Source organism: Xiphophorus couchianus, chromosome 18, assembly GCF_001444195.1.
Source record: "Xiphophorus couchianus chromosome 18, X_couchianus-1.0, whole genome shotgun sequence".
In the NCBI taxonomy this organism is placed as follows: domain Eukaryota; kingdom Metazoa; phylum Chordata; class Actinopteri; order Cyprinodontiformes; family Poeciliidae; genus Xiphophorus; species Xiphophorus couchianus.
The window spans coordinates 25,489,227-25,513,001 of record NC_040245.1 but is presented as its reverse complement, the minus strand read 5'-3'; the positions used below and the strand labels follow the sequence as shown (position 1 = coordinate 25,513,001).

The 23,775-nt window shown below is 41.1% G+C and overlaps 1 protein-coding gene across 1 annotated transcript; it reads left to right on the top strand.

Moving 5' to 3' along the window:
• The first annotated feature begins 5,113 nt into the window (after nucleotides 1-5,113).
• jam3a (junctional adhesion molecule 3a) lies at nucleotides 5,114-22,722 on the top strand. Its single transcript, XM_028044677.1, has 9 exons — nucleotides 5,114-5,335; nucleotides 14,239-14,310; nucleotides 14,441-14,554; nucleotides 14,733-14,885; nucleotides 19,318-19,520; nucleotides 20,674-20,773; nucleotides 21,162-21,288; nucleotides 21,376-21,427; nucleotides 21,553-22,722. The coding sequence occupies exons 1-9, from the start codon at nucleotides 5,272-5,274 to the stop codon at nucleotides 21,586-21,588; spliced, it is 921 nt and encodes a 306-aa protein (XP_027900478.1). The 5' UTR covers nucleotides 5,114-5,271; the 3' UTR covers nucleotides 21,589-22,722.
• The last annotated feature ends 1,053 nt before the right edge of the window (nucleotides 22,723-23,775 follow it).

Sequence of the window (23,775 nt, the reverse complement as noted above, 5' to 3'; positions counted from 1 at the left end):
AGCGTCGACGCCCCTTCAATGCCTTCACCTTTTGTAGAAGTAGGACCACTTCAAACCAAACCAAACTTCTGTTTATTTTGAAGGGATTTCATTGTTTTGTAGTGGAAAACACAACTCCATTCTGTGTGGTTTTTCTTTCTTGTCCCGAATAAAAGACTGAAAAGTGTGGTGTGCATATTTTTGCACTAAAGACTTATTGTAACATTACTCTATATTTAGCTTCATCCATCTTCCCATCGCCTCTGACCAACTTCTCTCTCCCCACTGAAATAAAAGCGGCATGAAAATGCTGCCACCGCCATTTTACACAGTGGGGATGTGTTGTGTTTTTCGCCAGACATACAGATTTGCATTTAGGCCAAAAAGTAATTTGCTCTTTTTTCACACGTTTGTCATGTCCCCTAGATTGCTTGGGGAAAACTCAAGCTCTCTTAGCTTCTTGTTCTTCTCTCACATGAGCTGTGGGCTCAGTGACGCTCCCAGGATCGAGCTCCATGTTAACTCTGGACAAGTTACAGAGCTTCCCAGTTCTGTAACTATTTTGTCTTGTAAAATATTGGAGTGAACTGTGGTTCTCTTAAAGGCTTGGGCTATTTTTCTTTCTATAACCTAACTCAAACTGCTTTGAACTTCTTCAGAAGTTCATCCCTGATGTGTCTGCGGTGCTTCTCGGTCCTCATGATGCCGTTTATTCGCTAATGTTCTTTATTTAAACTCAGATTACATCACACTAGAAACAGATGTATTCTATTTACCAATTGTTGGGACTTCTGAAGGCATTTGGTTGCGCTGGATCTCATTTAGGGGTGTTGTAGTAAAAAGGATTTTGTGTGTATTGGTGATATATCATACTTAAGTATCGGTATCAGTATCAGTATCACTGATACCGACACTGACTCTGGACTTACTCGGCATCACATCGATACCAACGTGTTGCGCACCGTTAGTACAAACATGTGCGATACGGAGTCAGCAGATTTTAAAACTGTTCAAAACACTTCACAACTCACGTAGACATTGATGCTGAATGAAGTCAAACCAAAGTCTGTTGTGTCAGTTTAAAAGCTACAGCATCCTACACAGGGAGAAACTCTATAACCTCCCCTGCTTTGTTCGTTCATTAGCCTCCTCCATCTGACAGTCAGGTCTGGGAATTTGAGTCGCTTCCTTATCTGAACCGTGAGCTGCTGCTTTGCCTCCCTCTCCCGCTCTGAGGAGCCCTGCAGCTTTCTAAAGCTGAAGCCAAATGTGTGTCAGCCGCAAGGAGCGACTCGCAGGGCAAAAATTAAAGGCGGCACAAGTCAAGGATTCTCCACAGTTTAGATTTTTTTTTTTTAAAGTCTAGGTTCATGCTTCGATAGTTGGTGCTTATATCAGGGAGTCTGTGGAAGAACAATGGGGGCAGAAAATTTTGCAAGGAGAAGACGTCTCGCTTCATGGGTGTTACTAATAATAGCTCCAAGGAGGGGGGCCGGAGGTTTTATGGGAATCTCATATGAGCTTTTTTTTTTTTTTTTTTTCGTCTTACGGACGGGCTGCTGGAGATATGAATATCCATTAAAGATACTCTTAAATATGACCTGAATACGCCCATATGGTACACTTTACACTTTATATGTCTTTGTATGTTCAACCTGTGTAAAAGTATTGGGGGTAAAGCAACCTGAAAACACATGCCATTTCATAGCATAATCAAATAATTACGTTACCTTCAGTTCTTATAAAAATGCTGTATATATCAAATATGGCTTGAAATTGCGCCACCGTCTCTTTAAGAAAGTCCTGCCAACACTCCGCCTTCAGGAAGTCATCAGGACAGTGCTCCTCTATTATCCCTTTAACAACGTTTTAATCAATGCAGCACTGAGAAGTAAGTCGTGCAATGAGCTCAGCAGCTGTGCAGATCCACCAGGTGTTTGCTAATTGCTGCTTGCTAGTCTGAAGGAGCTGAGCGGGGGGTGGGGGTGTAGCAGGGGAGGTGCTGCTCCGTAATGCAGAAACTTGGAAACCTGGAGACTGCAACTCTGAGGAGGAGCTTCGTCCCTGTTTGCTGTTTTCAGCAATTGTTGAAATCATAATTTCAAGGCTGCTTCTTTTGTGTTTGCTTAGGATGTTGTTGTTGCATTTCATGGATGATCTGCAACTTTCAAAGGACAAGGAAAAAAGCTGAAGCACGGGATATCTGTACAGATACTGGCCTAACTTTCTCACAGTGCTGCACGTGACTCAAAAATCAAATATCAAAAATCAGGAAAGAATCAGGATGATGAATTGTTTCGGCTTATACAGCCTGCAGAGGTGGCATTCTTTCTTATCTAGGTCCATTTAAAAGAAATGTGCTCTTTCAATTTAGGATTTTCAATAAAGGTGACAGGAAATACTCTTCAATAGCCTGCACATATTCAGCACCTTAAAGCAACCACGACTGGTGTTAGATCTGTCTATAGTGAGGTCAAAGAAGGCTGTGAGAGGAAACAGATGAGTGATCATTTAAAGGTTTTTTTTTGCATCCTCAGAAAATGTATTCAGTGTGTAAAGAATGCATTGAAAAGGCTTTATGAAAACATCTGCATAACACTTGACTCAGGTGGGCTCCTTAAATTTGTCTCTGTATGGTCAGTGTAAACTATTTCTTTAATCTTTTTTGATCAAACGTCGATTTTTCCCCTCCCCAAAATAATCAAAACAGCTGTTTTAGGCTGCCACCCTGAGATTAAAAAAAAAAAATGAACCGATGCAGTAAGGTTTGTCACAACAAGGACATGTTGATTTAGCAAGGTTGTTTAAAGGGGAACTTTCCTAACTTAAGTAAATTCAGAAGGTAAACATAAATTCAAATCAGGGTTTTAATTAACACATTCAATCGTTTCTGGTTTTATACCGCCCCCTACTGTATGTTGTTGGAACATGCTTGGAGTTCAGTAAAGCTTAAGAAGAAATAAATTCTGCTGTGAAAGAGACAGCCTTATCTGTGATTTAATTCCTCTCCTAGAGGATACAAATATTGACAAAAAAAATATCTTAGGTCCTTTTTTATTATCCATCCATCCATTTTCTGTTCACCCTTGTCCCTAATGGGGTCGGGAGGGCTGCTGGTGCCTATCTCCAGCTACGTTCCGGGCGGGAGGCGGGGGTCACCCTGGACAGGTCGCCAGCCTGTCGCAGGGCAACACAGAGACATACAGGACAAACAACCATGCACACACACACTCACACCTAGGGAGAATTTAGAGATCAATTAACCTAACAGTCATGTTTTTGGACTGTGGGAGGAAGCCGGAGTACCCGGAGAGAACCCACGCATGCACAGGGAGAACATGCAAACTCCATGCAGAAAGACCCCGGCCGGGAATCGAACCCAGGACCTTCTTGCTGCAAGGCAACAGTGCTACCAACTGCGCCACTGAGCAGCCGGGGTTATTATTATTATTATTATTATTATTATTATTATTATTATTATTATTATTATTATTATTATTATTATTATTAATGTATTTATTTCAGCACCATCTGTGACTCATGCGTGCCCCAGTTTGGGAATGTTTGGTCTGGTGGAAAAAGGGACTGGTGTTGACTTTAGAAACTTGCATCATTGTGTAGCGCTGTTTCTAGTCAGTGCCTCTTCAGCTCCGATGCCCTGGCAGTGTTTTTTTTTAAATCGTGCTAATTGATACAAGCACATTTTAAAATTCCAGTCTGTGTCCAGAACCCTACGTTCAAGTAATCAGCTATTACTGACAGTTCCTCGGACCCGACTTAAGAAGATCGGGCTTTTTCTGTTGTTGCTCCTACTCTATGGAATAATCTACCTTTCCAAATTAAATCTGCCCACAGCCTGGATCACTTTCAATCGCTTCTCAAAACTCATTTTTATTCTTTGGCATTTATTTGAAGTAGTGTTTTGATACTCTGTTTTTATCAACTTGTGTTATTGTCGTTCTTGTACAGCACTTTGGTGCATTTTCATACCAGTTTTTAAAGTGCTGTATAAATAAATTTGACATTGACAAGAAATCCCTGGTACGGCCTTACAGACACTAATATTTAATAGTCGAACTTTTCAAGGTTTTTCCTTTCATTTCTTTTTTTGCTGTCATAATAAACACAGTTGATCAGCTTATATTTTTGTCCTTGGATTAAAAGTCGAACCCATCACGCGTGGCCAACAGCTCAGTCTTTGTTTTTATGTGACTTTTGAAACTTTTCTCCTGAGGATATTTAGTTGTCCTTGAGGACAACTGCAAATTTCAATTAGCAAAATGTAAATGAACAAATATTGCCTGTTGTGTCTAAAATATAAGTCCATCTAAAACAGAATAGCTGGAAGGCAACTCATCTGGTCCGGGGCTTGACGCAAACAAAACAGACCATCACGCTACTGCACCATCTTTCACTGTCTGTATATGATGTTTTTTTTTTTTTTTTCTAAAATGCTGTTTTTGTTTATGCCAGTGAGTAGAAAATGTTTGCACTTTTAAAACTCAGAAAATGTACAATTGTCGAAAACTTCCAACTTTTGAAACTCAGACATGTCCACGTTTGTTTTTCTAGAAGATTTCTGAATTTTTGGGCGGAAATTTACTGTTCCTTTGTTTTTCTGTCTAGAAAAGCCCTGATAATTTCGCAGAAATGAAACATGGTTATTAAATGTTAGGGCTTGATGTTACATTTGCCAATTTAGGAATATTTTAAAAAAACAACAACAAAAAAAAACGAACATCACATTCTAGAAAAAAACAAACAAAACTTTTCCGTGGTGACGAATCAACCACTTGTCCTTTATGACCTTTTGCCTTTTATTCCCTCTGCATTCTGAATTTTTTGGTATGGACCAGTATGTCTTTTGAGAACGTTAAAAGGCATAAATCAATAATAGTGAATGTAAATAATGTAAATAAAATTTTTAAAAAGCAGTCAGCGGTTTTAATTTTTTTTTTTTTTACATAACCACTAGAGGGTGCGGGTCACCCCTTTCCCACGACAACATGTGCTCAGAGTGCTTTGTGTGTGTGTGTGTGGGGGGGGGAAGAGAGAGAGGGAGGGAGAGAGGGAGAGAGAGGGAGAGAGAGAGAGAGAGAGAGGGAGAGAGGGAGAGAGAGAGACTCCGCCTACCGCCTGTCAGACAACGCTCGGGGCACCACTCACACATACACACGGTCCACGCTTGTAGCTATGGAAACTCGTCGATGGCAACATCCACCAGTCAGTTCGGAGCCCATCCTCATACCTCTCAGAGGTGCTGAGCGTGTGCAGCTGTACGGCGGTCCCTGAATGAAACGCTGCAAGATGGCGATGGCGAGACTCGTCGCCTGCATTGTTCTGTACACCAGCCTAGGTGAGTTTGCTCGGCCCCTTCCCTGTAAGCTCTCACGAAGGCGTACTTTTAGCCAGGTTTGGGTCCCGTTAGTAGAACCAGAGCTGTAGGTCGGAGCTGTCCGCCCGCTAACCAGAAGGCTAGCTTGATGTGGACAGGCTGGGGAATGTCAGCAGAGCTCAGATGGTTTCTGTTTGTGTGGTGCTCTGTAGCTTTTAGGATATTTTATTGCTAAAACCAGCCTTGAAGTGAGACTACAAATGGGTTTTAAACGCACATAAGCAACAGCAATTAAAAAAAACAACATTATTCAGCCTTTTGTTAATGGTACAGCATTGAGACAAAGAGACAAACTAAACTATTATTTCTTCTTCTTTTTTTTTTTTTTTTTTACTGTAGAAACATGGGAGCATCTGTGTTTGCCTTTCTTTAGCAGATGTCTCTGAGGAAATGTCCAGAATAAGAACAAATGTTTGGTTTGCAGCAATAGGACAGCCACATGGTGGTGACCTGTGGGTATTTGAAATCCCAGGCCTGCTAGACAGCGTACAGAAATTTGCTGCATGCCTGCATCTAAAATACTCTGAGCTAAAAGAAAGAAAAGAAGAAAAAAACCACCAAAGAGCTCAACTCGTTTATTCTCTGTAGACATTTAAAATTTGTAAAGTTCTTATTCCAGTAAGTTATTATTAAGTGAAAATATAGTTGGGTCAGAACAGGATGATGTGTTTTACTTGCTTTCTTCTTCACAGCTGAAGAGTTTGTGCGTCTCGAATTTGGCAAATCTATTTATTTTGCTAGTGAATAGTGACTGTTAACATATTAACCCACTGAGTGTGTAACTGTAACTATATATTTGTATGCCTGCATCTGCAACTGGACAACATGATGGACTTTGATGTGCAGGTCAAATAATAAAAAAAAAAAATACCCCCCATTTATAAAAGTCATCCGAACAAAGAACTTACAAAATTGTCAGTCTATAAATGTTGATTTAATTAAAAAACATAAATATGTAAGACTAAGAGGCATGATTTGATGTATAAATGGAGATTTTATTGTAATTCCTTGACACAACATCATTACAATGGATTCAAAACCACTAATAACCCACGGCTATTTTTGTTTCCCCATCGTTGGTTATTATTCTTTGTGGGGGGAAAAAAGGAAATTGGCAGATCAGCCCGTAAACAAAACTAGAAATTTGCAAGGAAGACTCTTAAAATGTGCATCTATAATCATAACGGTTTGTTTAATAAGACGGGAATACTTTCGCAGGAGCGAAATGATGAAGGCGGGGCGCTTGTATCCGTTTTAGCATCAGTAGAAATCTCCTGACAAAGAGTCGACTTTCTCAACTGAATATCTGCCAGAGATCAATATTGTACACCAATGTCAGCGGCCTGGAATGACCTGTGATCGATGCTGGAGGGGGAGCACAGTTCAAAACGAGGAGGAAAAGTGATGAAAATGCACACTTTCAGACCGGAGTTGACAGTATACTTGTCTTGTTTAACTTCAAGTTTTCCAAGACTCTGAATAATGAATTAGGAGAAGACGGAGCATTGTTTAATTCATCCTTGAGGCGCAGCGGTGGCACATAAAGCTGGATTCTTTTGGTTAAATGAAGCCTAAGTGAAGCTTCTGCTCTCGTTTTGTTCTGATTTTTTAATGAAGGCATGGTTCAGTTTTCCCAACTTCAAAACAATCTGTTTTTTCTTCTTTTAAATCACCTTTTAGTAAAGACAGGCAGATATAGTCTATTCAAATCATTGCTATAAATGCCTTTATGTTTCTTTCTTTGCTTTCCTTTGTAATCTTTGTCTCTTACATTTGTCTGGGTTTATCCAACTTGCTGCTGTGCCATTAATTCAGTAAAATTTCCCCCTTTTTAAGAATGAATCTGCCCTGACACCACACGGCAACCAGAGGTGGGTGATGCTATATTTTGTGGCACTTTTGTCACAACAATAAATGAGACGACAAGAACTATTTATTACTTCTTTATTCAGGTAATTGTATGGCTGTGAGACTCCATGAGAGAGCATTCACAGCCCCACAAACACAAATACTGCTCTTGAAAAACCATATTCATGTTAATATGTTTATTTGGGACATCAGTCTTATAAAAAAGTGTGATCAGTATCACCAAACTAAACGCAGTAACGACATTTAATCATATTTTCACATTTACTGATGCGCTCATTGAACAAGCCACACAAAACGGACAGTTTTAAACCAGGCCTGTCACGATAACAGATTTTGCTGGACGATAAATTGTCCCAGAAGTTATCGCGATAAACGATAATATTGTTGCTTTGATACCATTTTAAAGTAATGTAATGGTAATGGCATAATAATGCAAGAACACATTCTCAAAAATCTGTAAACTTTAGATTCTAAGGAATATTTAACACTGGAAGTGGAAGACATTTTAAATATTCAAAATAAATAAGCAAAACAGCAGAAAAAAACTAATGCTAATTAATTGTTTCATTGTTTATTGTGACAGGCTTATTTTAAATGTCATTAATTGGAATTTATTGTGACAACGACAAATAAAAAACTTATCGTGACTAGAAATTGATCACGTTAAACGATATGTTAAAGGAATTCAGTAAAATTTTTCCCCTTTTTTTTTCTGCCCTGACGCTACACGGCAACCAGACCCACAGTATTGTTTATCTAAAGCTGTAGAGACACCTTATGGAAAACCAATATTTTTTAAAAATTTAATCTAAATAAAATTAAGCTAATTCCTTTAAGTGTTTTAATTAAATTAAATATATTTAAATGATAGAATAATTTTCTTTTTTTATTATTATTGTATTCACAATGCATGCGTCTCTGCTCCAGCACACCTCATTCAAACGGTTGCATTACGCGCGCTGTATGGCATCAAAAACCCATTTATTCAAGCCAGGTGCGTGGTGACAGGAAAACCTCCTAAAATTAAAATTCAGAAAATACTTTATTGATCCCAAAGGGAAATTAAATGTCGCTGTAACTCATATTAACTCAAGATTGTCATGTTTTGCATCTCGGATCATTTCACATCAAAACTTAATACGTTCATCAGTTGGTCTTTGAGCCTCCTGAGGACTGTGGAGCTGCTAGAGGTGGAGAAAACTGCGGCTCCGTTTCTCGGTTCTTCCTCAGCCCGTGTCATCATGCTTGTCGTCTCCGGTGATTTAAGAAGACCAAGACAAGGGCGAAGCACAGTTCATCTGCCCCTATCATACCAGTCCCTCCAGTACTAAATAACAACTCGGCTGCCTCGGTGTAATCTACTGGAAGGATTTTTTACATTTTTTTTTATCACACACTCCGTCCTGTGAATCCCACTGGTCCTTGGCTTCCAGCCTCGGCCTTTTCAGCATATTTGCAGCGACAGCACTGGAATGTCTGGGAATAGGCTTTTTATAGAGGCGGAGGATCAACAACTTTGGTTGCGCGGACGGGGACGGGCTCGGTCGGGTTTTCATAAGAGGATTTCAGAATTTGGCTATTTAAAAGCGGGGTTGCCTCCGAACAACAGGCTATAGAACCCATTTCGTTTGCGCCTCACAATAAGCGAGGGATTAAAATAAGGCCCTGCATTTGCCTTCTTTTTTTTTTTTTTTTTTTTTTCCCCCCAGCGAGATTATTTTAACAAGCCAGAAACGCCGTCGTCGTCTCTTCAGCCCGGATCGTGTCACCGGGGGACAAAGCATATCTGTTTAGATGCTTTTATTATAATCTGACATTAATAATTAGCTGCACATTGTCCGGTTAATGGAGTGCACTCAGTTGTTCCCACGGCCTGAATAAAAACTCTACAAAGTGTTAATTTTATGGAAGTGGTTCACTTCTTTACATATCGCGGCCCAATTTAACCCGCAGCCACAAATCCGGCTATTGTGAAATCCAATTAGGAAAGACTGAGAACTGGGCCTTTTTCTGCTAAATGGACATGAGGGCAGTGACCTTTTGTTTGATGTACTTATCAAAACAGATGCTCCCTTCAAATCTGTACACCAGATATTGTCTGTCAACTTAGAGCAACTCACTACACGCATCGCAACCCGTACGACTGGGAAAGCCTTCAGGTTTTGTTTTCTTTCTCATCTGGTTAAATGTTCTGAAACAGTTTGCGACCTCTTTTGTTATTTTTTTTCACAATATAATCACAAACTTCTGTGACAGACTGGTGACCTGTCCAGGGCGAACCCCGCCTCTCGCCCAGAACGTTAGCTGGACAGAGACACCAGCACCACCCGACCCCTCTAGGGACAAGGGTGTTAGAAAATGGATGGATGGATGAATCACAAACTTCACTTCCTTTTTACTAGGATTTTTAAGCATAATTATGAAGTAAAAATAAAACATATCTATGATTTACAAAGCCCTGTCCAAGTAAAAATCTGAAAATGTGAAGTTTGCGGGACGATGTTTTTCTTCCAGTGATTATTGTGATAAACGATAATATTGTTTTGAGACCGTTTTCAGCTAATATATTGATAGTGGCATAATAATGCAAGTTTGCACTCTCAAAGACAAATAAACTTTCATTCTGTAAAGAACACTTAACACTGGAACTGGAAGATATTTCAAATATCCAAAGTAAAAAAACGACAACAACCGAAAACAATGAACAGACATTGACCAAATGTGATGAAGAAATGAGCGGTGTTTTAGACAAAGAGGTAATAAAAGGTGTAAGTTTAGCCGTTTCTCCGTGTTACAACACATCATTGGCAAAGAACCTCCGCAGCTAAATGATTCTAACATAAGAATTAAGTCACCAACTAGATATTTCTATTTACTCCATAAATATCAGGGCCTCCAGGAAGTTGCGACCACAGCTATTAATGAAAACATACGGATCATTTGAAAATTTTACACAGACTTGCCATTTTCACTTTTATCTGACCATTCACCTTAACGTTTCCTGTATTCCCTTCCTTTCTGACTGAACCACTGCAGCTCGACTGAATTTTGACCAATCCCCTTCGGCCTACTGCTAATTTAACTTCCTGTTTCACAACTTCTCTTAAGAGTTGAATCTGCAAGAAGAAATGAAACGCTAAACGGTTACGTTTGCCTGTTTTTTAAATTTTTTTTAGATGTTCGATAAGATTTGCTTATACAGTGCAAACAGTTCATACTAACTTGAACTGGTTCCACATATAGATTTCTTCTTTTGCACTTTGACAACTCCTCAGGACATGATTTTATTTGTATTACGGGTTTTATTTCAAGAAGATGAAAATATTATTTGCACTTCAAGTATTAACAATTAAAATGCTGTCTATTTGGGGGTTGGTTATGTGCAGCAATTTCAACTTTTTGTAAGATCATGTTAGGGCAAAAGTAACATTTAAAGGAAATTTGCAACACTGACCACAACGTTTTGAAAAAGGTGCCGCAAAATCAGTAATTTCGGGCCACGATAATCCTAAAAAAACATCGCAACATATGGGATGTTGCATTCATTTTATATACCCTGCTTTTTTTTTGTGAGGACCATGCGGATTTTGCAGGTCAGGGCAAATTTCATTCAGCAGTAGCGAGACCAAAATGCCACTTTTTGGCTTGTAAAGGTGGCTGACCCCTTGCTTAATTGGACAACCACGTCCTGGTAGGTTTCCATTTTGAGATTATGGGTAGAAGCGATTTGTCTTTGCTCCTAAATTGTGTCTAGTCTTTGCTCCACAGTGTCCGCGGCTGCAGAAGGAGCAACACAATCGCGCCTCAAAGACTGTACAAGGATACGCGGGGGACGCGTTTGTTGAACGGAGTCTCCTCGTGTTTCACAGGATGTCCAGTCACAGCTGCAGTAAAAATAGATCCTGATGTACAGAGTGGGAAAGTCAGCATCAGAGACGGAAGCAGAGACCCGGGAGTCAAATCTCATCAGCGTCCTCGGCTGTGTTTACATGACCGGATACTTTGGCGAGACCCCGCGTTTCTTCGTTTTTCTGACTAAGCAACAGCCATCCTCTCTCTCCCGCCCCCCTCTTTTGTGGTACCGCGCAGCAACGTCTCAGGGTCACTCATCTGCTAACAAGGATGTGTTGAATAAATACCTCTGAATTCGCAGCGCCTCAGGCGAACAGGCACGTCTCGTATTCAGGATTTGCTCGGCTGATTATTATTGTCTTATTCCTGCCCTCATTTGCAATCCCAGTTGCTCTTCCTCTACCGCGAACATGAACGCTTTCATTACTCAGCGTGGGAGCCATTATTTGCATGTCTACCAAGCAATTACTGCATTTAGATGTGGCTTAGGCAAAAAAAAAGGTTAAATACAGGGTACCAGTGACTAAACACAGACACGCCGATTAACGATTTGAAGATTTTCTTAATTTATTGTCTTGTTGTACTCCGCCCCTTACTCTCAAATTCAGTTATTTACCAATTAAACTGGCTTTATTTTTTATGTTTTTGGTGGTTTGTTTCTGGTCCGTTTTCATTAGAACCTGTGAATAATGCCACTTCCTTTCACGGTCTGACATTTACGAAATAACACGAATTGCCCTGAGCAGTTGATTCAATCAGTGAACCTAAAATTAAGCTCATATCATGTGTTTTGTTTGTACCAGAGGGAAATCTAGATGGCAGATTAATTATGGTCCAAAAGCGAACACGTACTTACTTTACTCAAGAAAATGCTTGCTGAAAATCTTTTGGTAAGCACTGATTCAGTTGGCTTCCAATTTTCCTTGACTTCTGATTTTGACTTAATAACGTTTTTATTTCTGAGGGTTATAAAGCATAAAATAAGAAAGAAAGTCCTGCAGTGTTTTTTTAATTTTTTTTTTAGATGTGTTCATTGTAAATGTGATAGAAAATGAAGGAAATACAAGACTACCACATTTATGTACAAGTCCCCAACAATAATCTGAGTATGTTGGAAGGAATTTGTGTGTTGAGAGTGCCAAATTATAATAAATAAATAACTTAATTATTTAATACAGAATATATAAATCATGTGTTTAACAGAGAATTAATTATATGTGCCTCAATTAAATGTATTGATTTAATTTAAAATGCTAGATACAGGTATTTCATGACTTAGTAAGTCATTTCATGTTCCTGTGTTAAGCATTAGCTTAAACTGTCATCTCTATCGTTAGACTCAGTGGGCGGGATTAGGACAGCTTCTGCAGAAACCCTGGCATCTGATTGGCCGCTTCAGAGAGCAAGTCGAGACAACTTCGCCCAAGTTAGCTATGACCTGGAGGTCAATATTTCACTGAACGTGTGGAAATAACTTCAATAAATTGTTGTAATTTATTTACTACAAACTCTGGGTGAGGAACTCTAGCCTCTATATGTCTAGTTTGGTCTGAAATATCTCTAATAAGTTCATAAAAGAGCTCACTGTGGTCCTGCGTGGAGGAAGCTGCCACAGACTTCAGACAGGATCAACGTTAGCCCCGACCACGAGCTAATACCGACTAACGCTCTCTTGTGGACTTATGAGAGATATTTCAGACCAAACCAGACATAATAGAGCTAGAATTGCTCACCCAGAGTTTGTAGTAAATAAATTACAGCAACTGAATTATGTTATTGAAGTTATTTCTGCGCTGTCCAGTGATAGTATGGACTTCAAAGTCATAGCTAACTTGGAAGACGTTGTCTTGACACTTCGTTTGAAGCAACCCCAATCCTATCCACTGAGTTTGATTTAAATCAATCCATGATGTGCTTCAGTTGGAACATGAAATAATTATATATAGCTCATAAAATGAAATTAATACATTTAATTAAAGAGCATATGATTAATAACAATTTCAAAATAAACTACTTCAATATTTATTTCAAATTTTCTTTTAAATTCTACATTTAAACAATTATTTCTTAAATTACTATTAGAATTTGTCCTTCTCCACTCTCCATATTTGGGGAATGCTGATACGTTTTAAATATTTTTTTTCTGTCTAGTTCTTCCACTAAACTAAAATATCTACAATTAAAATGATATAAATTTGTGCCAATGTATAGTAAAGACATCATTTTTAGAAAAGAAGTCGGAAGTAGGAGTTCAGTACTAACGAGGGACTCATTGTTGTTCAAATCCAGGTTTTTTTCATGGACATTTGGTCCTCCAGACATTTGTGAGGTGTCGGAGAGTATTACTGAAACTGACACTGAAAATTCAGTGAATGAGGTTGTTATAATTATTAGATATGGAGGATTGACCAATAGTTTCTTTTAAAGTAACTTTTTTTAAAGCCATTTAAGGTAAAAATCGGATATCGCCAGTTACCAGCCGATTTCCCTGTGCATCTCAGCTTATAAATAAATCAAACTGAAAGAAAGCTCTCCCACTTTGTTTTCAGCGCTGAAGTGCTGGACTGTAGTCTCCTCTTAAAACAAGACTTGCTTGAGAAGTCCACTGTTATTATGTTGCTGCGTTCTCCTGAATCTGTCCAAACAACCTGCAATGTAACCAAAGATTCAGCTGGAGTTGAGCAGAGACATTTAAAATCCGGCTAACCGTTAAAACATTTGTATTTGCTTTGTGATAATCATTGATTATTTAGTTTTCACTTACCACTGTTAATCCACGTTCAAATAATTACCTTATTACATGTAATTGGGAATGTTTCTGCTACAAGTTGATTCCAAAAGCCTTCTCCTATGTGGTCCATGTGTTCATTAAGTAGTAGAACTCAACTGTTTTAGCCTGAGGCATTAGTCCTCTTAAATATATAAATAGGAAGTAATTAATGAGACGTTTTCACACTGAATCAGATCCCAAGGCTCGCACGCTCTCCTGATTTATCTGTCTAATCCGCTGGTTATTAGGCAACGTGCCTGATTATCTCCTGATGAAAATGCTTCATTTTTTTTTTGCTCTGATGGTTACTCAGCATTTAGTAAGTTGTTTATTTAATTTATTTATTTACTTATTTTTGTTTTTGTCCCCACAGGCCACATTCCATCATCGCTTGGGGTAATCCTTCGAACCACAGACAAGATTGTTTGGGCAAATGAGTTTGAGCGTAAGTTGCGGGAGAATAAATCTAACCTTTTTATCCAAAGCACCTTTCATTTCCCTGACCCGGGCTCTCCGTCTCTCACTCTTCCCCCCGCCCCTCTTTCCTCTCACGCGTTTTTGCTTTCTTTCCACAGCCATTGAACTGACCTGTTTAATAGAGTCTATCTCAACAAACAACCCCAGGATAGAGTGGAAGAAGATCAAAAATGGCATTCCCAGTTACGTGTACTTCCAGAACAAGATCTCAGGTGAACCATCTCTGAGTGCGTGTTTCTGAGGGGAGAAACTCCGCAGCGTTTCAAATCGGCGCCTCGGAATTCTGCGCGAGTGAATGGGCCCTTTGGAGAGCTCTGTTTTTGAAGCGTGAAGTCGCACTGTGCGTTTGAATGAGGAACTGTAAAGTGTTTTCTTCTCTCTTCTGAAAAGGGGACCTGGAGAACAGAGCCCAGCTCAGAGAGCCAGCCAACATTCTGATCTTCAACACCTCTCGGGCCGACACCGCCGAGTATCGCTGCGAAGTGGCCGCCATCGAAGATCAGAGGGACTTTGATGAGATTCTTATTAGTCTCGCAGTTCGAGGTATGGGGAGAAAAAGTGGTTCTGACTGACTCCTCAGTGACTGAGATGCACTATGTTAAACATATTTTAAGAACAAAGTACCGCAAAGTTATGCTGAAGAATCAATTTCTCTTGTTTCAAGTAAGCACTTCCACATTAGACTAGAAGATCAATGTCCCTTTGTCCCTAAAATATGATGTGCACTCACATGAAATTGCTAGACAACCATCTACTGCCTTGGGAGATGCTTGCAGGATGAGCTAATGGACTACTGGGACAGAGTTCTGCAATAGTTTCTTTTAGGGCTGTGTAATTTTACAATATTTATCGATATTTCTTTCCTCAGAAAGTATCGATTTCTTATCCGCAAGTATCGATACATTAAATCCTACTTTGAGTTCTATGTCAAATCCACATGAATTAAATGACAGCTATCACACATGACATTTTTTTATCCAGTTGCACATATACATTAAAAATGACATGTAATGAAACAACAAGTTACAATTAATTAAATAATCAAATGAAATAGATAAATTACATTACCTAATATAAGTGAATAAGACATTGTATTTGGTTTCCTGCATAACCAAATACACAAAGCCACACAATTAACATTTAAATAAAGCAAACGTATGACAAATGTGTAACAAAAACAACATTACACCAGTGTTACACCATCAGTGTCAGGATCTGTGTTTTTCTGTGTTTATTTAGAGTTTTCTGTGTCCTTGAGTCTCTTCGTTGTCCTGTCCTCCCCTTGATTGTTCCCAGGTGTGTCTCGTTTCTGTGATTACCCGCCCATGTATTTAACTCCACCTGTGTTCCTTGTTCCTCGTCGGGTCCTTGTCGTTGTCAATGTCTAGTCGTCGTGTCCATCTGCCTGCTGCTCGTTGTCTGGACTGTGTTCCCGTCATTAAAATCATCATTTTCATTTCTGCCTGGGTCTCAAGCGTCTGCCTCACCACCTCATACCGCACCGCTTCATGACAGAAGGACCCAACCAGACCGAACGGTGAGGCACGCTATTTTTACTTTTCATCATGGACCCAGAGGAGTTAAAGGAGCTGACGGAAACGATCAGCGAGTATGAGGAGGCTATGGCCAAGCCGTACGCTGCCGGCCGACGCCTCGGTTTCGCCATCCGCTTGGGACTGTTGCTGGACTACTGGGTTCCTCGTTTTCCGCACCCGGGGTTGGTGGAGTTGCAGAGGGAGGCAGAGTGGGAGCGTAAGGCGGCCCTAGCCGTCATGGCTGGCGAACCTCTGCCTCCCAAGCCGCACAGTTTCTCCGCCAGCCCAGATCCCGCTCCAGTTCCGGGACCAGCAACTCCAGCCAGCGTTCCAGCCGGCGCCCCCGAGGCCGTTTCAGCCGGCGCACTCCAGGCCGAATCAGCCGGCGTTCCGGTCGGCGCACCCCCGGCCAAGTCAGCCGGCGTTCCAGCCGGCGCACCCGAGGCCGAATCAGCCGGCGTTCCAGCCGGCGCACCCGAGGCCGTTCCAGCCGGCGTTCCTGCCGGCGCACCGGAGGCCGTTCCAGCCGGCGTTCCTGCCGGCGCACCGGAGGCCGTTCCAGCCGGCGTTCCTGCCGGCGCACCCGAGGCCGTTCCAGCCGGCGTTCCTGCCGGCGCACCCGAGGCCGAATCAGCCGGCGTTCCGGTCGGCGCACCCCCGGCCAAGTCAGCCGGCGTTCCAGCCGGCGCACCCGAGGCCGAATCAGCCGGCGTCCAGCCGGCGCACCCAAGGCCGAATCAGCCGGCGTTCCAGCCGGCGCACCGGAGGCCGTTCCAGCCGGCGTTCCTGCCGGCGCACCGGAGGCCGAATCAGCCGGCGTTCCACCCGAGACCCTGACCTCCAGCGTTCCACCCGAGACCCTGACCTCCAGTGTTCCTCCCGAGACCCTGACCCCCTGGTTCCTCCCGAGACCCAGACCCCCTGCGTTCCTCCCGAGACCCAGACCCCCTGCGTTCCTCCCGAGACCGAGACCCCCTGCGTTCCTCCCGAGACCGAGACCCCCTGCGTTCCTCCCGAGACCGAGACCCCCTGCGTTCCTCCCGAGACCGAGACCCCCTGCGTTCCTCCCGAGACCGAGACCCCTGCGTTCCACCCGAGACCGAGACCCCCTGCGTTCCACCCGAGACCGAGACTCCCAGCGTTCCGACCGAGACTCAGTCCCCGTCCGTTCCGACCGAGACTCAGTCCCCGTCCGTTCCACCCGAGACTCAGACCCCCAGTGTTCCACCCGAGACCCCGACTCTCTGTGCTTCACCAGAGACCCTGCCTCGGGGGGCTCGTCGTCGCCGTCTGTGGGCGGCCCCCGGGACTCATCATGGCCACCTCCAGCGCCGCGGACGGCCGCCGGACCGCCTCCGTGGTTCCCGCCTCCAGCGCCGCGGACGGCCGCCGGACCGCCTCCGTGGTTCCCGCCTCCAGCGCCGCGGACGGCCGCCGGACCGCCTCCGTGGTTCCCGCCTCCAGCGCCGCGGACGGCCGCCGGACCGCCTCCGTGGTTCCCGCCTCCAGCGCCGCGGACGGCCGCCGGACCGCCTCCGTGGTTCCCGCCTCCAGCGCCGCGGACGGCCGCCGGACCGCCTCCGTGGTTCCCGCCTCCAGCGCCGCGGACGGCCGCCGGACCGCCTCCGTGGTTCCCGCCTCCAGCGCCGCGGACGGCCGCCGGACCGCCTCTGTGGTTCCCGCCTCCTTTGCCTCCGCCCACCCTGTGGGTAGTTTTTTGTTTGTTTATGGACTCTTGGCCCTTCTTGTGTTTCCGCCCACGATGGTGGGTTGTTTTTTGTTTTTCTGGACTCTGGCCCCCCGTCCAGCGCCCCTCCGCCCACCCTTGTTGTGTTTTTTTTTGTGGGCGTCTGGTAGCCGCCCTTGAGGGGGGGGTACTGTCAGGATCTGTGTTTTTCTGTGTTTATTTAGAGTTTTCTGTGTCCTTGAGTCTCTTCGTTGTCCTGTCCTCCCCTTGATTGTTCCCAGGTGTGTCTCGTTTCTGTGATTACCCGCCCATGTATTTAACTCCACCTGTGTTCCTTGTTCCTCGTCGGGTCCTTGTCGTTGTCAATGTCTAGTCGTCGTGTCCATCTGCCTGCTGCTCGTTGTCTGGACTGTGTTCCCGTCATTAAAATCATCATTTTCATTTCTACCTGGGTCTCAAGCGTCTGCCTCACCACCTCACACCGCACCGCTTCATGACAATCAGTACAATTAATTTAATCCAAGTCTATGGAACAGTCACAAAATGTCACCAAAATCACTCTGTCCCTCTGAAATCTTTCAGAAAATCTTAAAAATGTATTGAATCGTATCGAATTGAATTGTTTGCTGAATATTGTGATATACATGGAATCGTGAGCAGAATATCACGTATTGTATTGTATCGTGAGATTAGTGTATTGCTACAGCCCTACTTTCTTTAGCGTGTTTTTTTCTGTGTCCGACATGATCATCAGAGGAAAATTACAACATATCCGCCTTACACAGAAATAAACAAATGTTAAGTGCAGCTTATGGAGTTTATTTCAGCTATTTTTGAATTTGTAATGTTACAAAAGATTATACTAACAATGTGGAACGCATTGGCTGCCATGTTAAGGCTCTCTGAACAGTTTTATCATTGTCACTGTGAAACTTTGCATTCCTTAACAGTAGCACAGTTTGACCCAGCACCACAGGCTGGCAATTTCAACCTTATATTTAGACATAAGCCCTTGAGTACACTCCGACATGCACAGAGACAACTAAAAGAAGGAGAGTCAGCAGTCTTTGCTGTTTGTGGCATACACAAAGCAAAGCCTGCATACACATGGTTAGCCTTATCAGCTTCCTGGTTCAAATCAGTTCAGTCAATTAACACACCTAATCATTATTTTGGAGATATACGTCCGTCCTGTTAGAGTTTGAATTCATTTTCTACATGAAAATGAGAACGTAAAAAATCTAGAAATCGGCAGGTGGCTTGAATTCATCGGTTTTTAGCTTAAAAGATTCTGACCGGTGACATCCTGTCACAGAAGTCAATCACCCTGAGTGCTACCAATTCGCTGTGACAGCAACATTTTTCACTTCAGACACTGAGGAAGGAAGGCTATTTACAGTATAAGTCACAGTGTCCATACATCCATAAAAAGTGTTAAAAACTCTTAGATAATGGTATTTAAAATTAAGGTCTTAAAGTTTCTTAAATAAATTTTAAATGATGTATGTTGGCCTTAAATATTCTAAAACCTCAGGTTGGAGATCTGCCCAAAAAAAACAAAAACCCCTCTTAGCTGTGCATCTCTGGTGAAATCACTTTTCTTCTGTTATCAGATTACAGGCTTCAGTTGTCACATGACACATTTATTTGCACCATGTGATGAGGTTAAAAAGCGAAAGATAATAGAAAAGTCCAAAGCCGTTGTACTGAGGGGAATTTATTTATTTATTTATTCATTTTTGCTTGTGTGCAGTGAAACCCGTTGTGCCGCGGTGCAGCGTGCCGGAGTCTGTCACCGTGGGAACGTCAACGGAGCTGCGATGTTTGGAGAACGAGGGCTTCCCGGCCCCTCAGTACCGCTGGTTCCACAACAACGAGGAGCTTCCTCAAGATCCAAAAACCAGCCAGAGATTTGTCAACTTCTCCTACATTATCAACCCGGACACTGGAAGCTTGGTAAAAAGGCACAAAGGAATTGTAAAAATTCACTATTTCTTAATTAATTTTAATGTAGACAGTAAAAAAAAAAAAACCCTCACTATTTGTAGAATTATTTAAGTTCTATAGTAGTTCTTCTAAACGAGTTTTTAAAAAAAAAAAATCTATTTCAGTGGAAATCTTTAGTCTTAAACGTAGTTTGTTGCAGCTTATGTAACATAAACAGCTTAATCTGAATAAGACCTTAACCATTGAATGACTAATTGCGTGATTAATCTCTCTGTGCAAAGATATCCTCTGAGAAAGCTTAACTGTCATATGAAAGGAGGAGAATTGTGCATTCAATCTGCCATGTTTCTAATTTGCTAAAAAAAATGAAATAAAATAAACCCATCTATAAACAGATGAAACTTATGAGTCACATATTTAACAACATTGTAGATTTTGTCAACTGAATTTAGAATTTTTTTTTATATGATGAGCTTTAGCTGACTTATAGGACTTGTGTTGCACATGCAACCTCACCCACTGAGGCTCACAGTTTGAATGTTTATGTTCTTCACAAGGCTCCTGCAAAGAGAGATTTTATCTACAAATTGTGCTGCCAATTTGACATAATTAAATTTGGGAGAAAAGCTACCTGTATTTATATCTATTAAGTGCAGTTGGTAACATTTTATTTGACGGGTTGTGAATAAGACTGTCATGACACCGTCATAAACATGACATAACACCTGTCATGAACATGAGTAAGTCTTCGTGAATATTTATGACTGTTGTCATAAAGTGTCATTCGGTAAATCATGACACTTTTAATACAAAGTTGACATTATTCAAAATGTCTTTGTTATGACAACTTGACATTAACCATGATCATGATCTGACATAAATTTGCTATAAAAGTATTACTGATTAAACTAAAAATTATGTAGCTATATATTGTTAAAGCTAAAGTTTAATCAGTAATACTTCTATAACAAATTTATGTCAGATCATGATTTCTTGGTCCTAAATATGATCTTCTGCTAGAGGCAGAATGTAAAAAATCTGCTAGAGGCAGAAGATCATATTTAGATAACTACCTTCATATTTAGATAACTACCTTCTTCGCATTATTGCTTTTTGCTCTGTGAATGAGATACTGAGAAGGTTTTCTAAATGATCTCCACAGAAATTTCGACGTGTGAAGAAAGAGGACGCAGGCGAGTACTACTGTCAGGCGAAGAATGACGCTGGAAACGCTCAGTGTTCTCCAAAAGTAATGGATGTCTGTGAGTGATTCCCATCAATTCAGTTTATTTACATAATGCTGGTTCACAACACATCATCTCAAGGCACTTTGCAAAAAACCCCGTCAATTCAGTCCAACTGCACAAACATTCTAATTGGTCCCAGTTATGAAGCAATCCAGTAAAGTTCAGTTAATTATGGTAATTGGTTTTGAAAATATTTTATCTGAGGAAACCCAGAGAATTGCGTCAAGTCATCGACTTGCAGCATTCTCTGATGGGTTGTTTCTGACTCAGCGGTGTATTTCTGTATGTAGCTGTGCGGCCTGCAAAATCTTAGCTGTGGTTTATGCAATTTCCGGTGAGAAGTTGATATTTTGGAGTTTCCCATTTTAGCCGCTATCTGATTTCGCTCCGTGTCTCGTTGCAGGTGACGTTGACGTCCTTGGAATTTTCCTCCAGTCTTGCGGCGGACTGATGGCAGTTGTCACTTTGATATTTGTGATTTATTTAATGAAACGTTTGTGCTGTTACAAAAGTGTTTACAATGGAAACAAGTGAGTACACCGTGCAGCTCTGAGGATGTAGTAAAATCCGCCGAAGGTGTCGCGTTTTCATTTTGTTCCCTGTTTTTTCTGTCATAGTTACAATACTCCTGCACAGGCTCCTGCTATTGACTATGCTGATGCAGACGAGGTAGACAAAGTTCAGAAATTACAAACCGCATTTATGCGCCATTGAATTGACTTACAGTAATATGAATACAATGAACGTTAGGGTGGGATTTACTGATGTTTTTCTTCTCTCTCTGTTCTTCACAGGGTCATTTTCGGCACAAGTCTTCATTCATCATTTGACAACAATCACAGGGAGAAGCAGAAATAAACATTCTTAAGGTTACCTAGCAACAATGATGCGCAAGCTAACGAAGTTTAAGATGTAACATGGCACATTTCCTCTCGGATGCACATTAACTCAACTGACTTGCCAAAGTATTCATTCAGTTTGTGGCACCAAATATTTTTACACCTCAGATTTGGTTGTTTTTCCTGTTATGTTTTTTTTTGAACGTATTATTGTTGTTGTTGTCAAACCACTCGTTTCATGTTCAAGTTCATTTTCCAACATTTTTGTATTGTACAATGAAAGCATTTCAAAGCTGTGAAATTTGATATTTGGCCCTCAGTGTTATCACAAGTTACTGTAAGCTACATCCCCCCTCTCCATTTTTTTTCCAAATAATCCATTTTTTATATGATGTTTCAAGTTTTTTACTGAGCAAACTTGTTTTTGAAAACTCTTTTACATTAGATCAAAAGCTGTCCTCAATTGTTTCACCTACAAATCGTCTCACTTACGAACGATCGTTGTATATATTGTAGATACGCAGGCTTAAAGTAGCAGACTGCTAAAGGCTGATCCAGATCCAACTCATAAGGCACACTGTATCAGCCCTTTTTTTTATTATTATTTTTTTTTAAAACATGTTCACAAATGTTAACAAGTACAGAAATAAACGATACATTTGAAAACTGTATGCCACACTATGCTGCAAAGTCTATATGTACCATTAAGGTGTTAAAGTTGGGATTTTTGGAGTGCCGTTTCTGTGTATAAGTGACCTTTTTGTGCTTTACAAGTTGTTTTTTTTTGGGATGTGAGTATTGGACATATTGTCCAGTTGTGATTCAGTATAATATGTACTTATACACATACTCTTTTGATCTTTTGATTTATTACAATGCACTCCATGACTTATTGTGTATATCGAAATAACCCTGTTTGTCGGAAATAAATTTCACTGTATTTACTAAGTATGTTTTCGCAGTGTTTGCGTCTGTCGGTAACAACAGCTATGTCTGCGCAGGCGTGCGCAAATGTTTTTGTGTAACAACTCAGGAACTGTTATGAAACGTCTGCTGTTCATTTGATATTAACGTTACGTGTTGTTATTTTGTTACTATTAAATACGTTTCGACTGCACAAGTAAATGGGTGTCGTTTTGTGAATGATTTATTAGATCTGGTAGAGAACATAGTTTGGTGAAAGCGTTTGCTCCAGAGAGGGAATCTATTGTTCAAATTATTTATGGAGGAAGGATTTTTTTTTTTTTTAGGAACCAAAATACTCCTTTTCTGCATTTTTAAAAAAACAAATTGCAGACACAAATGTCTGTGTTTAAGTAAGCTTTTATGTGATAAAACAAGATAACATCAGAAAAAAAAACATTCAGCAGGAAAGGTCGTCACCCTTGGCTCTTTAAACTATAAATATCACTGGGTTGATTTAGCCTGAAACTGATGTCAAACTCAAGTTAACAATGCTCCATTTCCCACTTAAAAAGCTACTGGAATTTGGTAATCGTACTCAGTTAACAGCCCAACTACAATTAAAAAACACAAGCTAGATTAACATTAAAACTCTGTTGAAATATACTCAAAAGTCTCAGATGGGAAAATAAGTAGTTTTTACTTCAGCTCTAATAAAGTGTGGGTGTTATTTTATTTCACTTTGTTCTAGATATTTCAATCTTGTTAAGACATAAATACCATTGTCAAGAGCAACCTCTTCGTATTATGGCAGCCATATTGGCTGTATTGAGTTTGGGGTTGGTGAGAAACCTAAAATTGATTCGATTTCCAGGAACTGCTTAATCAAGCTTCAAACTTGGAAATTTCAACTTTGAACTAAAAATTGTTGACGTATAAAATAAGCTACATCCTTAAACAAATAAAACGGAGCCGAAGGATGTAGCTGGGTTTTTTTCCCTTCTACAAGAGATAGCACTTCGTATTAAAAAGTGCTGTTTTGAAATATCTGCAAAATGGTCATTTTGAAAACTTCAGTCGCCGATATATTAGCACGTCGCTGAACAGTCATTTCATTTCTATTATTAATGATGATTCATGATTTTACAACTAATGAAAAAACGGGATACAGTTTATTAGAAACTAAAACTATTGCATTTTCTACTATCGATCGAGCTACAGCTTGTGGCGTTCGAGTTTTAAAGGTCTACCGCCGCATTTGCGTCTTTCCGGTTT